General features: G+C 33.1%; 1 protein-coding gene across 1 annotated transcript; it reads left to right on the plus strand.

Moving 5' to 3' along the window:
• The first annotated feature begins 1,764 nt into the window (after positions 1-1,764).
• On the plus strand, positions 1,765-9,104 carry LOC112083457. Its single transcript, XM_024151484.1, is given in 11 exon segments — positions 1,765-2,209; positions 3,793-3,854; positions 3,901-3,970; positions 4,062-4,316; positions 5,025-5,867; positions 6,042-6,519; positions 6,599-7,254; positions 7,351-7,724; positions 7,836-8,077; positions 8,191-8,387; positions 8,467-9,104. Coding segments are annotated over 11 exon segments (4,260 nt in total).
• The last annotated feature ends 13,458 nt before the right edge of the window (positions 9,105-22,562 follow it).

A 22,562-nucleotide genomic window follows, 5' to 3' on the forward strand; every position in this document is an offset into this window, starting at 1 on the left:
ACCTAAAAAGTAGTCGTCATATATAACTCGGTAATGCTAATACATCGTTTTTATATATAACGATGCAAACGGCTCACCTCTGATATATTCCTAATACAAATTGGAAAATTGTTATAATTATAATAATATATTATAATAGATCCCTAATACAAATCAGAAACGGTATCCCTGTGATCATGATAAATTTTCTATCAAAGTCGTATGTTATCCTAAAAATGTAAATAACCATTAAGGTATCTCAAAAATGTAAAATATTTGATATATCCTTTTATTTTAAATTTTATAAATAAGAAACAAAAGTTTGGTTTAAATATTGTCTCTGCTATGTGTATTTAAGTTACCTTTGGACGTAATCGTTGTAATTGTTTTGAGGCTCTGGGTTTGCGTTTAACCTAAATGACTTATTTACTATCTATCACCGCCGTATATAAAAAATATGATCAAAATCTGTTTGGAATTTCCGAACTTGATCCTACCAAGCTGATGAGGACACTAGCTCGGAGCAACCCCAAGACTTGAAGATTCCTACCATGTATGAGCCACCAAGGACTAGATCAGGCACGAGAAACATGAAGGAAGGGTTCAATGAAGCTGTGGAGGCTCTAATGATGCAAGAAGGACATAAAGAACTCACCAAGACAATGGAGCAACTCAAGATTACAAGCCAAGAAGAATATGCCGTGGACGTGAAGGCACCAAGCCCAAGTTTAGACGAGGAAACGTGGCCGCTGCTAAAGACCCACCTTGGCCCAACATTGCTCGTCATTTCTCAAGTTCAAGACAAAGACAACCCGTCTTCGAACCACCTCTAAAGCAATGTGAGTCTTTAAATTTGAATTCATTAACAAAGTTTCCTTTTCTTGTTTTGCAGGTTTTATCGTTAGGTCCTTTAGTTAATTTTCCTTTTTAGATTGTTCTTAGGGTTATCGAATTGTTCTCTTTACTTTTCACAGAGTCTGTTGCGTTTTGAGCTTTCCTTTTTTTGATTTGTCGACCCTAGAAGGTCACAGCACAGCTGACGGACTATTTATAAAGTCCCATATGCAGCTTTGTAGTCTCACGTTTTTACCTATTATCAATAAAGAGAGTATTTTCTTCTTTAGCAAAACCCTAGAGCTACAAAGACTCGTGCGGCTGCCCCTTGTCCTTTGTGTTCTTCCGACTTATCAAAGCTAGATCATAAGCTTTGTGGCGTCCTTTGATCCACTGGTTACTATTGTCCCGAGTTCGTTCATCGGATTTAAACAAAGAGAGCCTTGAGTCCAATTGTTTAAGTCACTATCTTCCCCTCACTTCATTCATTTCTTGTCCGAGTAGAGAGAGCCTTGAGGCCAGCTACAAGGATCCAACTCACACTACACCCAATCTTATATCATTTTGGTATCAGAGCCGAAAGGTTCTGCGTCAGGTGATATTTATCTGATCTATTCCCTTCTTTTCATTTTGTGTTTAAGTCTCTTTGATTTGTTTTTAAGTTGAGCAGTTATCATGTCAAAAAAAAAAAGAATAGAATACACTCGCATCTAGTTTTCTTAGCTTACCTTTTGCATTTAAGACCAAAGAAAAGTCATAAAAACATATTGTGCAACTAGCTATTTAGTCGAACTCATTTGTTATTGCATCTAAATTCAAAAAAAAAAAAAACATATCTATATACCACGTCTTCTATAGTTTTGAGCATTGCATTAAGTTTCGCCAAGTTAGATAGTTTAAACATCCTCAGTTGCGTGTGATCTAGTGTTGTTTCTGTTGAGTTATAGCATCATGGAGGAACAAGCTGTACCGGCCCAAGACACTATCTTGCAAGCCATTGCGGCAATGCGACAAGACATGGCCACTCAACTAGGCTGTATGGAGGAGAGGGTTGGACGGTTGGAGGTACCGAGGCGAGAGGCCGCAAGGCCAATTCAAGTGCCACCACCACAACCACAACAAGGCCAAGGAGATGAGAACATGGCTGAAGAGGAAGGAGATGCGAACAACAATCAAAGGAAACAAGACCCTCCTGACTTAAGAGCACACCAACGGCTCCGAGACCCTGTCAACCGCGGCCGAATCAGAGACGACGAAGGTAATAGACAGGGAAACATGGATATCAAGCTAACGGCTCCTACTTGTGCAGGAAAGGTGGACCCCGATGCTTACCTTGAATGGGAAAGACGCATGGAATACATCTTTGAGTACTACGGTTATAATGGGGGATTGGAAGGTATAACACATCAATTTCATGATTATATTTTAGTTTTTGTAATGATAAATGTCTAAATGTTTGATTCCATACTTCTCAGGGACAGAAGATTTATGTAACTGCACCGATTGAATTTTATGATAAGTATTCGAGGATATGTAGCGAGGGAGATTGGGTTCTTCTAATAAATTTTAATCTATTGCCCTTACTGGTGAATTTAAGCCAAGTACACATCCTTATATGATCCAACTTACCAGTGATACAACATGTGCAAGCTCTTATACTTTAGATATCCATGGTTATTTTTCGTTCGTTGTTTTGGAAGATATTATGAATGGGACTATTGATTTTTAACTACTGTGTGGGTGAGTATTCTGTATATTTTTCATTACCGATTTGTCATACAATTACTATATTGATTATTTGATATTCATTTTTTTCAAACAATTTTAATCGGTAAGGTTGTCAACGTTGGAAACTCTCACGATAGAATTGGATCCTTAGGATACTCTAGACAGCCTATAATAAGATTCGATCTTGAAAACGAAAGGTAATCTATTTTATGTTAATAGAATTTCAAAAACGAATTTTTAAGTTTAACTCAGACTGATATTTGTTTGATGGGAAACTTTAGGAACCGACGTTTATCATGTTTTTTGAAAGGTGATTATGCTGAAACTTTTATTCGTGAGTTGGGTGGATGTAAACAAGATGTCATTATTTGCATCATTCGTTTTGCGAAGATAATTGTTCGACGAGGTATTTTTTTTTTATATGAGATGGTTGTAAAGTATATGCGATAAATATGATTTGATTTTCGTTTGTTCGATAATACAGGGTGTTTCTTGGCAACTACGTCGTATGATTGCACACAAGTTATTCTAAATTCGCTATGCTTCGAGGTCTATCAGTTTCGAGAGTTGATATCCAGTCGTTAGACCCTGATGTTACGAGTTCCGAGCTAATGTTTTTGGAATTATTTTATATCAATTTTTATTTTTAGGTTTTGTGGTTTGTGTTAAACATCGTATATGATTTGAATAAAATTTGACTTTTGATGCAGTGTATGAAAATAAGATTTTTTAATTATTATTTTCATGTATGGATTTCGATGTTCATAGTTATCCCCAAAACGCCTGCATAACGAATTGTAGTATAATTGTTCACGAAAAAAAAATATGTGATATAATTTATTGAGATGATATGTTAAATAACCATAATTTTGGGAGAATATTCAATTTCTAAGAAATATAACGATAGTCTTTTCAGTTGTCGTAAAAACATTAGGATAATATATTTGTTGTAATGTAGAGGTATATTTTTAGGATTAACTCTGCATATTTGGAATAATAAATAATTATTTATAGATCCGCGTTATTGTAATGTAGAAGTATTTCAATAGTATTTTAACATTATCACGAAAAATGTAAATTTTCGATATTGGAGTATTATGGTTCATTAGAGAAGATAGGCATATTATCGCGAAGAATAAGTAATGTTAACATTATCGTGAGGTTTTCTATTTCGAAATTCTTTTTATTACCAAAATCTTATTTTATTATGAGAAGCTAAAATGTATATTTTGCATTATCTGGAATTTGTAGGTGGTAATGCTAAGAACGCACGATATGCTCCTACCAGTGTAACCGATATTGACAACTTGGAGGTTTGTTTCGTTACAATATCAAGAAGTTCCTGATCTAACACCCCAGGGAATTCGTAATGCACAGCAGAGAAGAATGCATATCATGCGTGAGAGGAGAAAAAGAGAAGAAGCTATTGGTTTGATCTTCTTTTTTCGTAATTACAATGTAGATTAATAATTATATGCCTGATTTACACTTATTATTTTTTCCGTTAAAAAAACAAACAGATCTTTTGGCTACTTCTATCAACACCGAAGAGTTTGCTTGCTTTATTGCTACTGATTCTGAGTCCGATAGGGATAATGATGAAGACTCTATGTCGGAAAGTGAGTATATGGAAAAATCGAAGCCTGGTAATAAAAAGAAAGGAAGACCCAAAAAATGTGCTAAATCCTCTGATTTTTGTGATGAGGATGCAACCGAGACCGTTGTTACTAGAACAGATTTATTAGAATCAGTTAGTCCTGGTCTGAAAGATGGAGGTTATGGTTTTCATTGGACTAATATATTTCATTTGATACATAATATATAACTATCGTGTAATTAATACTAAGCAATGAATATTATTCTAATCAGGTTATTACGACGATGGTGATCCTATATATATATATATGTGGTAATTGTAAGGCTTATATGTGGTATGGAGAAAGGTTGGGTAAACGATATCGTCGTGGGAAGTCTATATTCTCCATGTGTTTTGGTCAGGGTAAAGTCGTTCTTCCACTTCTTAAAACCCCTCCAAATTCGTTATTAGCATTGATGTATAATGATGGTGATTTACGTGATCACTTTCGTGAGTTTATCCGGGCGTATAATATGATGTTTTCTTTCACTCCTCTTGGAGGAAAAATAAATAAAGAAATCATTGACGGGAAAGGTCCTTACATTTTCCAGATGAGTGGGGAGAACTACCATTCTATAGGGGATTTGCTACCACCTCCTGGAAAAGAACCAGCCTTTTTACAGCTATATATATGATACCGCAAATGAAACATCTAACCGAATATTATTATTCTTTTGGTTTATATTTAATTTAATCATTGAGATCAATTTTAAAACATATATGTATTGTTATTAAATGTTATGTGGTTCTAACTGTTATAAGAATTTATTTTAAAAATTTTATAGGAAAACGGGACCGGCTGATAAATTGCGAGAGAAGGTTGTTGAGAAAATAAAAAATATGCTAGATAAACATAACAAACATGTGGATGCATTACGAAACGTTCGAGAAAGGTTTGATCCTAACGATGATACAAGCCGGTTAAGGATAATTTTAAAGTGTGACAGGAAAAGTGATGGAAGGACTGAGAATCTACCAGCTAATAATGAAGTTGCTGCATTGATACCTAATGATTTCGATGGTCAGGTAGATGCACGTGATATCATCATCGAGTGTAAAAAGACTTGGAATCTCAAAAGGATCAGTGAACTACATCCATTATTGTTTCCCTATGGCGAGGACGGGTTCAGACTTGGTATCGATATTGGTTTTGTAGATACCCAAGGGAGGAAAAGGTTGCATATTAGTATGAGAGAGTTTTTTGCTTACCGCATACAAGAGAGGGTTGGCGAGTCACCAATCATCCCTTTATCTGGAAGATTGTTCCAGCAGTTCTTAGTGGATGCGTACACGATGATTGAGACTAATAGACTACGTTTCATATCAATGAATCAGTCTAAACTTCGTTGCAAAAATTATGACAAGATAAAGAAAACTGTTGATGAAGGTGACACTGATCTTTCTGACAAGGGTAAACGTATTATTATACCTTCTTCTTATATTGGTGGTACAAGGTATATGGTGCAACATTATCTAGATGCGATGACTACTTGCCAGCATTTTGGTTTTCCGGATCTTTTCATAACCTTTACGTGTAATCCCAAATGGCCTGAGATTACCAGGCACCTAAAAAGGCATAACTTGAAGCAAGATGATAGGCCAGATATATGTACGCGAGTGTTCAAGATGAAACTAGATGATCTCATGCACAGACTCACCAAAGAAAATGTGTTAGGTGTCGTAAAAGCCGGTATGTTTTATTAAACTAAGTATCTTATTTCGTTTAGCAAGATAATGTCCATAACATTGCTTGATGATCATGCTAACTAATCTTTTAAAAACTACAATTTATTCGTTGCAGCGATCTACACGATTTAGTTTCAAAAACGCGGACTACCTCATGCACACATCGTTCTTTTTTTAGAGGCTGGTCACAAGCTACCAACTGGTGATGACATTGATAAGATAATATGTGCTGAGATTCCTGACAAGGATATTGATCCAGCGCTGTATGAGATAGTAGGAGATGTCATGATGCATGGACCATGTGGTGCTTTGAATAAGGATAGTGTTTGCATGGCTGAAGGAAAATGTACAAAGTATTTTCCAAAACCTTACAGTCCGATCACTAAAATAGATGATGTTGGATATCCTATATACAGGCGACGTAATGACAAGAAAGTTATCGTTAAAAAGGGTATTGAATGTGATAATGGATTTGTGGTTCCTTGTAATAGGAGCCTCACACTGCTTTATAGGGCTCATATCAACGTCGAATGGTGTGTACAATCTCGATCAGTAAAGTATCTATTCACATATATTCATAAAGGTGCTGACTACATTCGTGCAACTATCAAGAATGATGATAAAGAAAACGAGATTAAGAAACACTTCAACTGTAGGTATGTAAACATTTTGTTCACATATTTTATATCTTTGAAATTCCAATCTTCCATTATTTAATAATGTCTTTCTATATAGGTATGTAGCACCTTCGGAGTCTATGTGGAGAATTTTTGGTAATCACACTCACCATCGCACGGTTTCAGTAGTTAAACTACCCTTTCATTTACCGAACCAGCAAATGGTCATATACAACGAGGATGATCCAGGTGATGAGGTTATTAATCGTGTCTCAGTTGGTACGTCAAAATTCATTGCTTGGATGGAGTGCAACGATAAGTATGAACTGGCGAGGACGTTAACTTATGCGCAACTTCCTACGAGATTTGTGTGGAATAACCCAAACAGGATATGGACGCCACGATCAAGGAGAGTTGCTCTTGGTAGAATCACATATGTACCCATTGGGGCATGTGAAGCGTATTATTTAAGGCTTCTGCTTAATTTAGTCAAAGGACCACGTAGTTTTGATGATATAAAAACGGTCAACAAAGTTCTACATTCTTCGTTCAAAGACGCTTGCTATGCGTATGGATTATTGAATGATGACAAAGAATATATTGAGGCCATCAATGAGGGCAGATTGTGGCTTTCTGTCAATTATCTCCGTCTTCTTTTTGTGATCCTGCTCACTACTCAAAGTATATCCATTCCTTCTAGAGTTTGGGATGCTACATGGCAGGTATTATCAGATGACATCATATATAATTACAGAAAGGCTGCCAGGGATCAAAGTAAGTCGTATAGTTATTGTTTGCGTTGTTGTTATTATATATCTTTAAGATATTGATAGCTAATTTATCTTTTGTAATTTTTTTGAAATTGTGTAGCTGTTAGTCTATCTCAGGAGCAAGTTAAAGACTTTACTCTGGTCGAAATAGAACTTCTTTTACGTGTAAGTGGGAGATCCTTAAAAGAATTCACACATATGCCGTTTCCTGAAGATATTATTCTGGAGTCACGTGATAATCCTCTTATTCGGGATGAGAGGAATTACAATCGCGAAAATTTTAGAGTAAGAAACGAGCAGATTTTAGCCACTGTAACCAGCGAACAGAGAAGTGTTTATGATGAGATACTAGAAGCAGTAAATAAGAACAAAGGAGGTATGTTCTTTGTTTATGGTTCTGGAGGTACTGGTAAAACTTATTTGTGGAGTCTATTAGGATCTGCTCTATGTTCCCAAGGTGATGTTGTTCTTAAGGTTGCATCGAGCGGGATTGATGCGTTGTTATTAGAAGGAGGCCGAACTGCGCATTCAAGATTTGCAATCCCTATTGTGGTTAATAAGTTTACCTTATGTTAAATCAAGAAGGAGTTGAATCTTGCCGACCTGATAAGGATTGCTGAACTCATTATATGGGACGAGGCGTTGATGATGAGTAAAGACTGTTTTGAGACTCTAGATAGAACGATGCGTAATATATTAGAAGTTGATAAGCCCTTTGGTGACAAGGTAATTGTTTTAGGAGGGGATTTTAGGCAAATATTGCCAGTGATTCCAAATGCCGGGAAGACAGAGATACTTATGGCCACTTTGAATTCGTCACCTCTATGGTACAAATGTAGAGTGTTGAGACTTACACAGAACATGCGACTTATAGCTGGAGATAATAGCCGGGCGATGCTTGAACGAGCTGCCTTTACAAAGTGGATCTTAGACATTGAAGTGGTGAAGCCGTGATTGATATTCCTGATGATCTGTTGATTAAAGACTGTAAAGATCCTATAAAAACGATCGTCAAAGAAATTTATGGGAGTTCGTTTTCGAAAGAGACTGATCCTAAATTTTTCCAAGACCGTGTCATACTGAGTCCAAGAAACGATGATGTAGATACGATAAATGATTACATGCTTTCAAAGTTGTCGGTTATGTTTATTTTGTTTTAATTTCTCTTAGCTTATTTGTTTATATTTATATAATACAACGATTGTTTTGTATATAACAGGTGTTGAAAGGACCTATCTTAGTTGTGATAGCATTGATACGACTGAAGAAGTTGTCAATTACAATGATGCATCTGAAGTACCCTCAGAGAGTGTAGCCAGTAAGAATAAAGGTGTTTCCAACAATATGATTTATACCGAGGAGTTTTTAAATAGTATCAAGATGTCTGGTTTCCCTAATCATGTCCTGAAGTTGAGAGAGGGTACTCCTGTAATGCTTCTAAGAAATATCGACCCTAAGAATAGGTTGTGTAATGGCACAAGACTCATCATTACTAAGATGGCTAATTATGTTCTCTAGGCTCAGATAATAACAGGTAGCAAGGTTGGTGAAAAAGTACTGATTCCTAGGATATTCCTCTCTCCTTCGGAGATGAAACTTCCTTTCAGGATGAGACGTAAGCAGTTTCCTATCACATTAGCTTTTGCAATGACTATAAACAAAAGCCAAGGACAGACACTCGAAAAGCTTGGTTTGTATCTTCCAAGACCGGTTTTTACTCATGGGCAACTCTATGTCGCTGTATCGAGGGTTACATCCAGAGAAGGTTTGAAGATATTGATCACCGATAAAGACAACAAACCACAAAACAAAACATTGAATGTCGTCTACAAGGAGGTTTTTGACAAGATATGATATTTCTTTTTACTGTGTTTTGTTTTGTGATTTGTTGTCTCTATGTATCTCGAAATATGTTAGTTGTTTTTATTATATAAGACCATTACGTTCGGTTTTATAGTTTTTAATAGATTTGATGTTTTTTGATTTTTCACTAAGTTGGATCTGATGTATTAATGGTTTGATCTCTGACGTTTAACTGTAGTCGGATATTCCAATGACAAACTCAATTTGATAACATATTTTAACGAAACTTGAATTGTAGCACATTATTGGGCATCTATTGACATTTCATATGATGAACATTGTCACGTAGTTGTAAATATCGAGAATGCTTCAAAACCAAATTATCATGTTATCGAAATAAACTTAATAGTTTTTAGAAAATAAAACCAAGTACATATTGTCTTTAAAGTGGTCATTGCAAACAGGACAAAAAAAAAACATGAAATTGATTTGAAACTGATATGGTTCTTGATTAAACTCCAGACCTCCTCTTTATACGTTCCTTCTCCTCTCCCTTTAAACACAGACACAAACAATCCAATTTAGATTTTTGTAAAATTATATAGCTTTAAACTAACTCAATATTATATGTAAACATGAATTGTTTCTACAACATAGAGTTCAATGGGCAATCAATAACAAAATATAATGACTCAATAACATAGATTTTAGACAACTTTTCATTATTAATCTAAATATATTTCTGATTACGTACCCATTCGGCCGTATCCATGTGTCAAATTTCTGTCTCCACAAAACCGCAACGCATGCACTTCAACCCTATCTCCAGATCTAGAATCAGGTCGTGTTTTCGTTTTGTGCAACTTGATTGGGATGTCTCATTAGATGTGTTGCCTTTGTCATCCTCCATAAGTAGAATATACAGATTTTACAATTCATTGTGTAAGACATGATTAAAACAAACTTTAGTGAATAGGATGTATTACCTGAGGAGTGTTCTGTTTGGCTTTCTGATTTGATGCGGTGAATAAATGTAACTGTTCCCATAATTATTCTTGCTCTATCTCGGAATCTTTTGGTGAAGGTGGTGACTTTGGTTCCACGACACCGAATCTCATTACCAATGGTGGGGGATTGATGATCAACAAGCCATTTTCATCGAATTTTTTTCGTTTGTGTTCGCCATGTTCTTATGAATTCTCTCAGAAACGATAAGGCTACTTATAAAATATTTTAAAGTTTTTTGAAAAGAAACCCTCAAGTCAGTATTTATAAGGTATGCAATAATAATCAATTTTCACATTTTTCAATTTTTTATGGGGAAGATTATGCGACTTTATGTTTGCACCTAACCGTTTGACTTTTCAGGTTTCCTGTTTCATATAATTTTAAGGAAAATTGCTCAAGTAGATACATAAAGTTATAACATATAAGTCTACATAAATGGCATTTTTGTTATGATGTTGTATGAATATATCATTTCCTAAAATATTGAAACATAAAATTGTCCACATAACATAAGCCATAGAGAGAGATCATATTATTTTATGTAAAGTGTTGCAATTTATCAAAATTTTATATTTAGTAAAATAGTATATTTACTTATTGAGATTGTGTGTATCTTTGGTGAAACTTAAAACATGGAATATATTCTCTCTGGCACGTGAAACGAAAAAATCGGTCAATATCAATATGGAAGTGTCTTGACATAAATTAGTGGATTGTTGTTGGTTTTGACAATAAGGGGCTTTAAATGGTAACTGTTCAAATTTTTTCTTTTAAAATAATTTAAACGAAAATAAATTTATAGGAAAGAATAACTGCCTATTCAACTGCATAGTCTGTCCTTTTTATATTTAACACACTTTCTCAGTCACTTTTAGTTTTCCTCTTTATAAAACTTATTCAGAGTTCTCGATCAAAAAGAAGAAAAAAAAGTTTCTAAAATGTCTGATGTTGTCGATGTTGCATGTTTGGATACTTACAAAACAGGGTGGTTAATATCTGTCAAGGTTGTCAGGCTCTGGGAGCATTCAACATTCATCGGAAATACTATCGAGATGGTTTTGTCTGATATCAAAGTTTGTGTCTTTTTTTGAAGTTATTCTTTTATGTTCTCTGTTTATTATTCAGTGATTATTTTTGGCTTTGTTATTTTTCTAGGGTACTCGGATCGCTGCAACTATTATGCCAAACGAGTTTCCCACTCGCTGGAAAGAAATCAAACAGGGACAGTGGATTCAGATTTTCAACTTTCATGTTAAAGAAGCTACTGGATCAATGCTTACAACGATCAATAAACATCGTTTGCAATTAACTTCTGTCACTATTATCACCCCTATTCGAACGAGGTCGTACAATTTGTATCTCCATTGCTTCCGATTTTATGATATTGTGGATCGAGCCATTCCTTTTGACTATCTGATTGGTAAGAATTGCATCTTTAAATTTTTATAAGAATTAATCAAGTTTATCGGTGTGCATGATAATTTCTAAACATATATGTTAAATTTTGTAATAGATTTAAATTCAATTTATCATTTCATTTATTATCAGACGTTATGGGAACTATTGTGAGTATGGATCCACTCTGCAATGCAAGTAATGATGCTTATGAAGAGAATCTCGCTTATCTCCGATTTGAGATAGTAGATGCATGGTATTATGAATATGAATCATGTCCATTGATTTATATGTAAAAGACTGTTAACATATAAAGTTATAACCAAATATTTTAATTTTCGTATTATCTTTTCTTGTGGCAGAAGAGAAGGTCGGTTAGCATGTTACGCCCGTGGTTCTCTAGCAATAAATCTCCATGATGTATATCTGAGAAACACATGTGAATCGGTTGTCTGGGTGTTAAGGTTCTGGAAGATGACAAATGACCAAGGTATATACATATTTCCTCATATACGTCTTAAAATCTGAATGTTGAATAAAACTTTTGTCTATTGTTGTTTAGGAGTCGATAAGAAGTCTGTGGTTCTCCGATCTAATGATCTATGCTCAGATTTTTTGTACAATCCTATCGATGTAGAAGTTGATGCATTTAGAGCGACGTGAGTATTTAGAATTTTGGGGTCTATATATATTATTGTTTCAATGTTTATTAAAACGTTTTGGTAATGATTTTTTATCACTTTCGTAGGCGGAACCAACTACGGACAAGAGCATTGACTGTTTGATGTTATTTGTAGACTTCCTCTATTCTGCCTCTCTATTTACATTGTTTCTTCTTTGTGTTCTCGAACTCATTACTTAGTAATTTTATGCCTGTTTTTAAAACTAAGATCAGTGCCTTTGTTTAATATTTTCTTATTGTTTATATATTAATTTTGTGATGCATTATCAAACTATATTTTATGAATTATATGTGTTTTATATAGCTCGTATTGTTAGGTTCGATGTCAGGCTATGTCATTTTATAAGATCTATGTGGCTTCTATTATGGAAAATATTTACATTATTTTGGTATAGTCAGAGTAATTACCTAAAGTAAAAATACTATAGATCAGAATACTTGCCTAAAGTAAACATATTAGGAAATATATATACTTCGACTATTTGACACAGAAAAACGTACTGACTATCGTCATAAATTTTTAATATACTTCTAACTATAATTGTCTTTTCCAAGAACTCATAAAAAACTTTAATGATCGTGATAGTAAAGATATTCTATGATATGGACCCAATCGTGTTTAGTCTTGATGGTTTTTCAGGAAAATCGAAATCAGTAATATTTTTGTAGAGATTTAGATTCGTTTAACGTTTAGATGTTTATTTGCTTAATAATATCTGATATACCTATATCAATAATATTAAATCATGATTGATTAATGGGTCCAGTATATATACATTTTTAGCTACCTTAATAACCAAATTATATTCGGATATCGAAATAATAATAAAAAATAATCATACAATCATGAATTTCTTAATTTAACAATGATTTATCGGTATGAAAACATTAATATACACATATGTTTTGTCTTCGAATTAAAAGAAATTTTTAAATCATATAGAAAGAAGATATACATATATAGATTGTGTTTTGTTATATTTTTAAAAAATTATAAAGTTATAGATAATATGTTTTTTAGTGGTTGTGATCATATTGTATTTATATTTAATATATATGTATATATATATATATGTAAGTGATAATGGAAATCATTTTAAATGACTCGGTTCAAGTAACGGTATCTAATGAATCGTCATCATTATGCGTAATAATATTTTAAATAACTTAACGTGTATATATAGATGATCTGATAAAGACTCGATGCAACAGAACATAACTACTTTCTGATATTTTATTCTCTTTAAACATCTGACAAACATGGGTAGTTATGATTTAGTTCATGAGATGAATGGATGGAGAGATGACTGGAGGATTGTTGTTAAAGTTTTGAAAAAATGGAGTGTGAACGATCCACAGGGATTACCAGGTCTTGGCTTCATGAGAACGTTAGTTTTATTATAAACTAAACTCTTTAGTATTAAATCTCTAATTCTGTATATTTCTTTATTGTTTCTATAATTTCTATATTTTTTTCTTATATTGTAGGGATGCCGAATTCAGGCGATTGTTCACAATCAGATGTTCGAGTATTTCGAACGAGTTTGCCATGAAGGTCACTGGATTATGTTATCTCGGTTTAGTCTCAACCGATTGCTCAGTAATAATTGCGATAAGATAACTAGACACGATTTTATGATTACTCTGACTGACGACACAAAGGTCTCACGTATAATACCAATATCTAATAAGACATTCCTCAGTTTCGTACAATTTTCACAGATTATCAATAATCCTTTCGCTCATGAGTATCCTGTTGGTTAGTATAATCATATATTGTTTATTTGTTTTTTATATGTTTTTTTTTTTGAAAAATTTGCTATAGTTTTATTGATATATGTGTTTATTCAGATTTGATTGGTGTACTTGACATTGTAAGAGATCTCATACCAGTTGTGCAGACAGATGGAAAAATTGTCCTGACACTTCGTTTTCGTCTTAAAGACAATGAGTAAGCGCATTCTTTTTATTTTCTATTGCTTATTGTTATGATAATTTAGTTTTACAATAACTCTATTATGTAATTTGAAGGGATAATACATTGGAAGTATCGCATATGGCTCATTAGCATCTGACATAAAGGAACAATGCATAGGATATGATGGCCCATTTGACGTCTGTGTTTTAACCGATTGGTGTGTTACGAGAACTGGAGGTATGCCTTTTAATTTGATATAACTCTAAACAATTTGAATTTTTAGATATCATCCTGCGTATTGATTCTTTTTTATTAGAAGAAATTACTATCCAAAATCATAAAGAAGAAGGTCTTTCGCGTTTCATGACTGCTCCTAGAATGGATGAAGTTTCTGAATTTCGGGCAAAGTAAGATAATTATTATGACATTAACCCTACTCCCTTAATATAGCTTTTTTGTGGTACTATATTGTTTACATATATTCTTAAATATTAATTTCAGGACTTGGGTGAAGATACGAAACGAAGTGCATGGAAACAGTTCTTTTTTTTAGATATGTACTAGCTATAATTTATATTTATATTATTATCTTTGTTATCGTTTTTTTTTTTTGGTTATTGATTTTATCATGTTCTACTAAACACTATGTTCTATAAATAATATGATTTTGTAGCATCTATGAAATAAAAAATAAGAATCTAGAAACAGTTGTTTTTGTTTGTTCATTGAAGAAATCATTACTTGGTTGAATTACGTGTTCTTGAACACGATAACAAGTCACCATCTTTAAAACATATATATATATATATATATGTAGATGTTTATGATTTAGCTAATGTAAATTTTCATTACAATAAAATTGTCATTTAAAATATATAGATGATTTTATAGTAAACTATTTTAAGAATTTAAGAATTGGTAACAATGAGAATTGGAATATTAACATGATTTTAAATAGAAAAACCTCAATATAGATATATATATATATATATCTATTTATTTTACTCGAAGATAATATTGTTTTCTTATCTATATTTATCCTGAAATGTTAATATTCTTAATTTTCGGTTATAGATTAATATAAAATCACATTTTTTCTTATAAATGTACTCTAAATTGCATAACCCTAAACGTAGTCATCACGCAATGGCGGATTATGATTTTGTTCGTCAATTGGACTCTCAAAGATCTGACTGGAGAATTAAAGTGAAGATACTCAAAAAATGGGTGGTGGATTACTCGGACGATAATCGAAGTCTAAATTTCATTCTGGTCGATGAAAGAGTAAATTTCATTAACTTAAAATGCTATTTGTGATATTTATTATTGGTTATGCTTATTGTTTTAACATACACTAATTTGTTCTTTTGTTGATCTAATGTTATCGTATAAACTTCTAGGGTTGTAAAATACAGGCTCGGGTAAACAATCAGATGATGGAGCATTTCAATCAAATATGTGAAGAAGATCAATGGTTTATGTTGACTGGACTTCTTTTGAATCCTTACAACTGGACTAATATCCAAAGTATTACAAAACACGATTACGTTATTACACTGACACAGGGAACAACGATCTCACCAGCTTTACCATTAACAAATAATTCGTTTTATAATTTTGCATCATTCCTCTCGATTTATGAATTCCCAGATGGTCATTATTATCTAATTGGTAAGAATGTTTTGGTATTTTCTTATAATGCAAAATTTATAGTTCGCACTAATGTCTTTATTTTGACTAATTACAATCGCAGATTTGATTGGAGTCGTCGAAGATGCTAGATATTTTACTATTACATACCCGGATGGATTGACTACATCATCAATTCGATTTAATATAATAGATGATGAGTAAGTATATCTCAAACTGTATGTTTTTTAAGTTTAACTAACTAATTATTAACTACATTCTTTGTCAAAATATAGAGAGTATATGCTAGAGTGTGTTGCACACGGTGAGTTGGCAACTGAAATAAGAGATAAGTGTAGAGAATACGAAGGTCCCTTTGCTATATGTGTGTTAACCGATTGGTGTGTAGCAATTGACGGGGGTATGTTTTCTGATGATACATCAATATGTTATTTATAAAATCGTTGTATATAACATAACAATATTCCAATATATATGTTTTAGAGAATGTGTCTATCAAGGATCATGATGATGATGATGGTGTGTCCCGTTTTATCACTGATTCACCTATTGATGAAGTTTTAACCTTGCGCAATAGGTAAGTATGTTTTTATGTGTTGTTTAAATTGACTTATGAAAAAAACATATTTTCATATATTTAGATCTACATGATTTTGTTATTGAAATTTCAGGATTAGAAAGAGATTATATGGGCTGGATACAGATGATGTCTAATGGTTTGAGCCGATTAGAAGGATTCAAAATCGATAATTCATATATATTATTAGTTTTGTTAGACACTTTTTTTTGTATTTACAAGGCTGTTTTGTGATTATTAATAAATAATAATTTATTCTAATTTGGGTTTAAAGTACTCCTTATATATATAATATACATTGTTTTGGTAAATATACTACTGGAGTATGATTATATGCTATCGTGAGTTGATTATTTATGAAGGATTGTCATTGGATAAAAATAACATTATTCTAATAAATTGGATTATAAACAATATTAAAAATTTTTAATAATGTTCTGTCAAAAAATACCGCGTGTTGGATTATTAAAAAGTATGTCAATAACATATATAACTGATTTGATTCTAAATCTGTTTGATGTAAACGGTTTATTATGTTACACTTAAATTATATATCATCCGAGCCCAATATTTTTATACATCTTATGGGCCAAACAATTCCGTGTTGTTACCAAAATTCAACTCTTTCTTTAACAAATAAATTGTGTTAACCAATAATATATCTAAAATATTCATCATAAGTTGCAACTTTCCAAAAATGGAGCATTTTTAGTTTAAAAATACGTAAAATGCACTGATTCACGCGACACTTTCCATAACCGTTATTTGGGTGTTATATATATCCCCATTTTCTCATATACATTGTTAAAAATAAACAACAAAGCAATCATTCTCCCCAACTGTTTCTTTGGCTTTATAAAAACATTATCCACATGACTACATATAACTTTGTTGATGAGTTACATGCTTGGAGACGAGATTGGAAAATCCGTGTCAAAGTTTTGAAAAGATGGAATAAACCTGATCGTCAAGGCTTACCAGGACTGAATTTCATTTTAGTCGACGAAAATGTAAGTGTTATCTAATATGAATATATAACTATTTTGTCTATATTTATTGTTTGTTTGATCTCTTTGTAAATTTCATTGTATATAGGGTTGTAGAATTAATGCTCCATGTTGTAACCTCGCTTTTCCATATTTTTACCGTGTTGGGACCGAAGGACGATGGCTTGAATTGTCTAAATTTGGCTTGATACCATCTGAATGGAAGAATGAGGGAAGAACAACGAGACACAATTATCAGATTATTCTCACTACTGGGACAGAAGTCTCAAGTCTACGACCATTGACAATGGATCCCTTCATGAAATTTGTCCCTTTTAGTGAGATATACAGAATTCCTTATGCTCACTTGTATCCTGTTGGTAAGATTAACTTCTAATATTCTTTTCAGTGATTTCATATATAAATTTGTACATATATAGAAAAAAAATGAATTCCGTTTATGATAAATATTTCTCTCATAATTGATTTGTAGATCTCATTGGAGTGATGAAAAATATTAGCGACATTGAAACAGAGAATAACCCTGATGGAGATATTATTCAGAAAATAACTTTTACCATCACAGATCTCGAGTAAGTTTATATTTTCTCTCACGATCACTATATCTTGGTAACAAAGTTTATGACTTAAATTGTTCAAATCAAAGGGACATGAAATTGAAATGCATCGCATATGGGGACTTTGCCTCTGATATCAAAAAAAGAACCAAAGGATTCACTGGTCCTTTTGCGGTTTCTGTTTTAACCGATTGGAGTGTAAATAAAAAAGAAAGTATGGATAATCAAGCATATGTCATTATTATTTTCTTTTTGTGCAATATATGTTTTATATTTGTTTTGCATGTATATTTCCTAATAATAATTTTATACGTGTAGATGAAATAATTATCCATTCACATGAAGCAATTGGTTTTTCCCGTCTTCTCCTTGATCCCACTACGGATGATGCCCTGATTTTTAAGAGAAAGTAAGTAATCTGAAAATTATAATTGGAGAGTTTTGTATATACAATAATCAAGTATGTATATGTCTCTTAAACCTCCAGGATTCAGGAGAGGTGGAGTACATTTTAGACACAAGACGGAAATATAACTTATAACAATACTTAATAGAGTAGTGTTCTATTAATTTCTTTTTATAAGTATTTATATAACTTAAAAATTGTATGTTGGATCTTATTACATGATTTATTTTAGTATTTGTATGATTTATTTCTTTGTATAAGTATTTATATAACTTAAAACTTGTGTGTTGGATCTTATTATACAATGTTTTAGTCTCAAAAATTGAAAATAAAAATGCAATGTTTATGTTACAAGAATTTCAATAATCAAATTATAATAAGATTTATATAATGATTGTGTCTGCGCGACGCGGGCAAATACCTAGTTCAATATATGATGAGATAATGACCACCGAACATATATACTGAGTGCGATCATAACGAAGTCTCAAATACAATTACAAGACTTGAATCCCCACTAACAACGAAACCTTTTCGAAATATATATGGTGGCCGATTATTATAATCCTATTATAACTAACTATGCACATGTTACATGTTACGAAACAACAAAAGCGTTGTACTGCGATTACTATTATGACAATTTTGCACGTACATCAATTATAACAAGCACTATCACACGAACACATAGATTCTGGGAATTGCTAATCGAATTATAACTCTCAGAATTATTATATGTCATAGTTCAACGATTGTACTGATTTAATTAAAACCATAAATCTCATAATTTAATCAAATTTAATATTTTCACAAACACGTTTCATGAAATTTCATAAATTCAAACATGTTTAAACCAATCAAATTAACATGTATATCTCATATATATGCTAGATTCAAAATTAGTATTAAGCAAGTTTGCTCTGACACCACTGTTGGAATTCATACCGGTTTATAACGATTTATAAACAAATGATGAATTCAATTTTCAAGATCTCAAGCAAATACTAAATTCAATCTAGATCATCAGATTTAGAGTATACCTGCAGCGGCAAGATTAACAGAAAATAAGGTTGTATAGCACTCCAAACGTCGTGCTTCTACCGGTATCCACACGCACACAACGGGATGCTAATGCCGTATAGATCAGATCTCAATGCTTGACAAATTCATCTCTGTATTATGTTTAGGGTTTCTGACGTGAGAGCCTGTCTTAATTAAACATCTCATTATATCTCTTATATAATGAAGTCACATTAACCTAGCACATCAACGCTTAATGGGCCAAAAGCCAAACTCTTATAATAAAGTCGGCGAGTAACTTATGTTTAATTGTCCATCACGTCCATGCATATAATTATATGTCATACATGTATTATTATTTAATTAGTCATGCATATAAACTTATATATTATATCTCATATAATCATATATATTATTCTTTAAACCCAATATATCATCGATCTAGTATGCTTAGGTATGTGACCCTGTAAGATCGTATAACATTAGCAACAGATTCATAATCGGTAGATTATAAGCGGTTTCTAACAAAACATTATAACCACCTAATATTATACGATTGTCAAACCTTGACGTTACAACTTTAACTAGAGAAGTATAGATGATTTCGAGACATTCTCAACAATCAACACGGTACTTTGGAATCGGGTCTTGATAACCAAAACTAGAAGATTCTATGCTTGGAAGTCCACCTAACAATGACACGTCCCTTGACTTTTCGTATTTGCTGAAAAATTATAAAAAATAAATATTATAAAAGAAACAAAAGTAATTGAAAAAAATCATCATAATTTACCGAAAGGACAATCTCGTTGATCTCTTCCCTGCCTAACTCATTCGAGGACGTTGATTAATCAAGAGAGAGCTGCGAGAGTTTGATTTCATGGTCAGTCTTCAACTTTTTGCTTTTCTCAACAATGTAACCTCACGCATCTCCGGATCTTGGAGTTTGCCGGTTTTTTTTTTGTTTTGGTGTTTCTCCTCGATCACCATTAAATAGTTAGGACGAAATCCCCCAGCTCTTTTGGTCTTCATAAAAAACATTAGTTTCAAATAAATAAAAAATTATATGATTAAAAACTGGAAAAACGGATTACCATTTACTCCATCTCACGTTCGACCGATTTTGCGCCGCCGTTGTGAATGTAAATTCCTTTCTGATGAGGCCATTCAAGCTGAGCCAGACTTAACCGAGCCACAACTACAAGATGTTGAAGTACCAACTATTCATGAAGGCCTAATAACAAGACAAAGAGCAAAGATCCTCCAACACAAGTATAACCAAAGCATGTTGCAAGCAATGTCTCAAGTGGATCAAGTCAGGCCGAGAGAAGACCATGAGCCAAAGAAGTCGTTTAGTGAAGCCCATGAGCAATAACCTTGGACCGAATTACTTGAAGATTGTCAAGAGATAGCAAATGGCCAACACCAAAGAATCAAGATGTCTGGCCCCTTTTACCAAATCAAGCCCAAGTCTACATGCTGGCTATCTCGCCAATGAACCAAGACACTTAAGGGGGAAGATTTAAAGCTTAGTCAAAGACACACTAGTCTCAGCCACCAAATAAGGTAAGTGTTCAATCAGTTTTTATTTCTTTGACTAACGAGTTTTTGTCTTTGATTCCTTGCAGAGACAATTAGTTTAGACAGTCTTTCTTTCCTTTTTTTTATTTCCCTTTAATGTAGCATTTTAATTTACAAGTCATGTTGTTTTGAGTCTTTACTTTTAAAAGTCATGTTGTTTTGAGTCTTTTTATTTCTTCGAGTCTAAGCTGCTAGGACCATTATATAAGGTCCCATTACAGCTTTGTAATTTATCACCTTTGATATTAATAATACGAGAATTTTCTTACTTAAGTTTTCTGAGTAAAACTTGTTCTTCTTTTCTCTAGTTGAGACCAGTACCTCCTAGAGCTGAGAATCTGTGTTGTATCACAATTCTTTCACAACTTGCTGAGAATTTGTGTTGTATCACAAGTCTTTCACAACTTGTGTGGTGCACTTTGATCCCCCCATCCATTCCTTTCACTTTCATCAAATGATTCCTTGGTTAGAGTTGCTCATCAACTGAGAAGCAAAGCCTGGTCGATGGCCAAGGGGTTGATTCAGCGGATGGGGGATCAAAGTGCACCACACAAGTTGTGAAAGACTTGTGATACAACAAAGATTCTCAGCTCTAGGAGGTACTGGTCTCAACTAGAGAAAAGAAGAACAAGTTTTACTCAGAAAACTTAAGTAAAAAATTCTCGTTTTATTAATATCAAAGGTAAAAAATTACAAGGCTGTAATGGAACCTTATATAATGGTCCTAGCAGCTTAGACTCAAAGAATTAAAAAGACTCAAAACAACAAGACTTTTAAAAGTAAATACTCAAAACAACATGACTTGTAAATTAAAATGCTACATTAAAGGGAAATAAAAAAAGGAAAGAAAGACTGTCTAAACTAATTGTCTCTGCAAGGAATCAAAGACAAAAACTCGTTAGCCAAAGAAATAAAAACTGATTGAACACTTACCTTATTTGGTGACCGAGACTAGTGTGTATTTGACTAAGCTTTGAATCTTCCCCCTTAAGTGTATGTAGACTTGGGCTTGATTTGGTAAAAGGGGCCAGACATCTTAATTACTTGGTGTTGGGCCATTTGCTATCTCTTGACAATCTTCAAGTAATCCGGTCCAAGCTTGTTGCTGATGGGCTTCACTAAACGGCTTCTTGGCTCATGGTCTTATCTCGGCCTGACTTGATCCACTTGAGACATTGCTTGCAACATGCTTTGTTTATACTTGTTTTGGAGGATCTTAGCTCTTTGACTTGTTATTGGACCTTCATGAATAGTTGGTACTTCAACATCTTGTAGTTGTGGCTCGGTTAAGTCTGGCTCAGCTTGAATGGCCTCATCACTTTCCTCCCCTTGCTCACTTTTCCAGTTCTTCGAGTTTTTCTTGGACTTCTCTTTCGTCGAATCTTTACTCCAATACTTACAGAACCCTTCCAAACGTTGTCATTGAGGGCTTCTGGCTTAGGTTTGTTGTGCAGCCAATTTTGATTCCACTCGTACATGTGTCTGGAGTATTGTTTAGCAGTGTATCGTTCGAAAGCTATGATCAACTGATCATTTGTATGTGTATGGTCTCATGTAAACTCTTGCTACAAAATTAAAGACAAACAATTTGTTAATGATTAAAAATTGTTAAAACATATTACTAATTATAAAATTACACAACTTACTGCAAAAGATCGATGCCAAAAGTTCTTCACGTCTCTTGGCATGAGCTGGTATGTCTCGTGCG

The sequence above is a fragment of the Eutrema salsugineum genome, unplaced genomic scaffold (assembly GCF_000478725.1).
Source record: "Eutrema salsugineum unplaced genomic scaffold, Eutsalg1_0 scaffold_6, whole genome shotgun sequence".
NCBI lineage: Eukaryota > Viridiplantae > Streptophyta > Magnoliopsida > Brassicales > Brassicaceae > Eutrema > Eutrema salsugineum.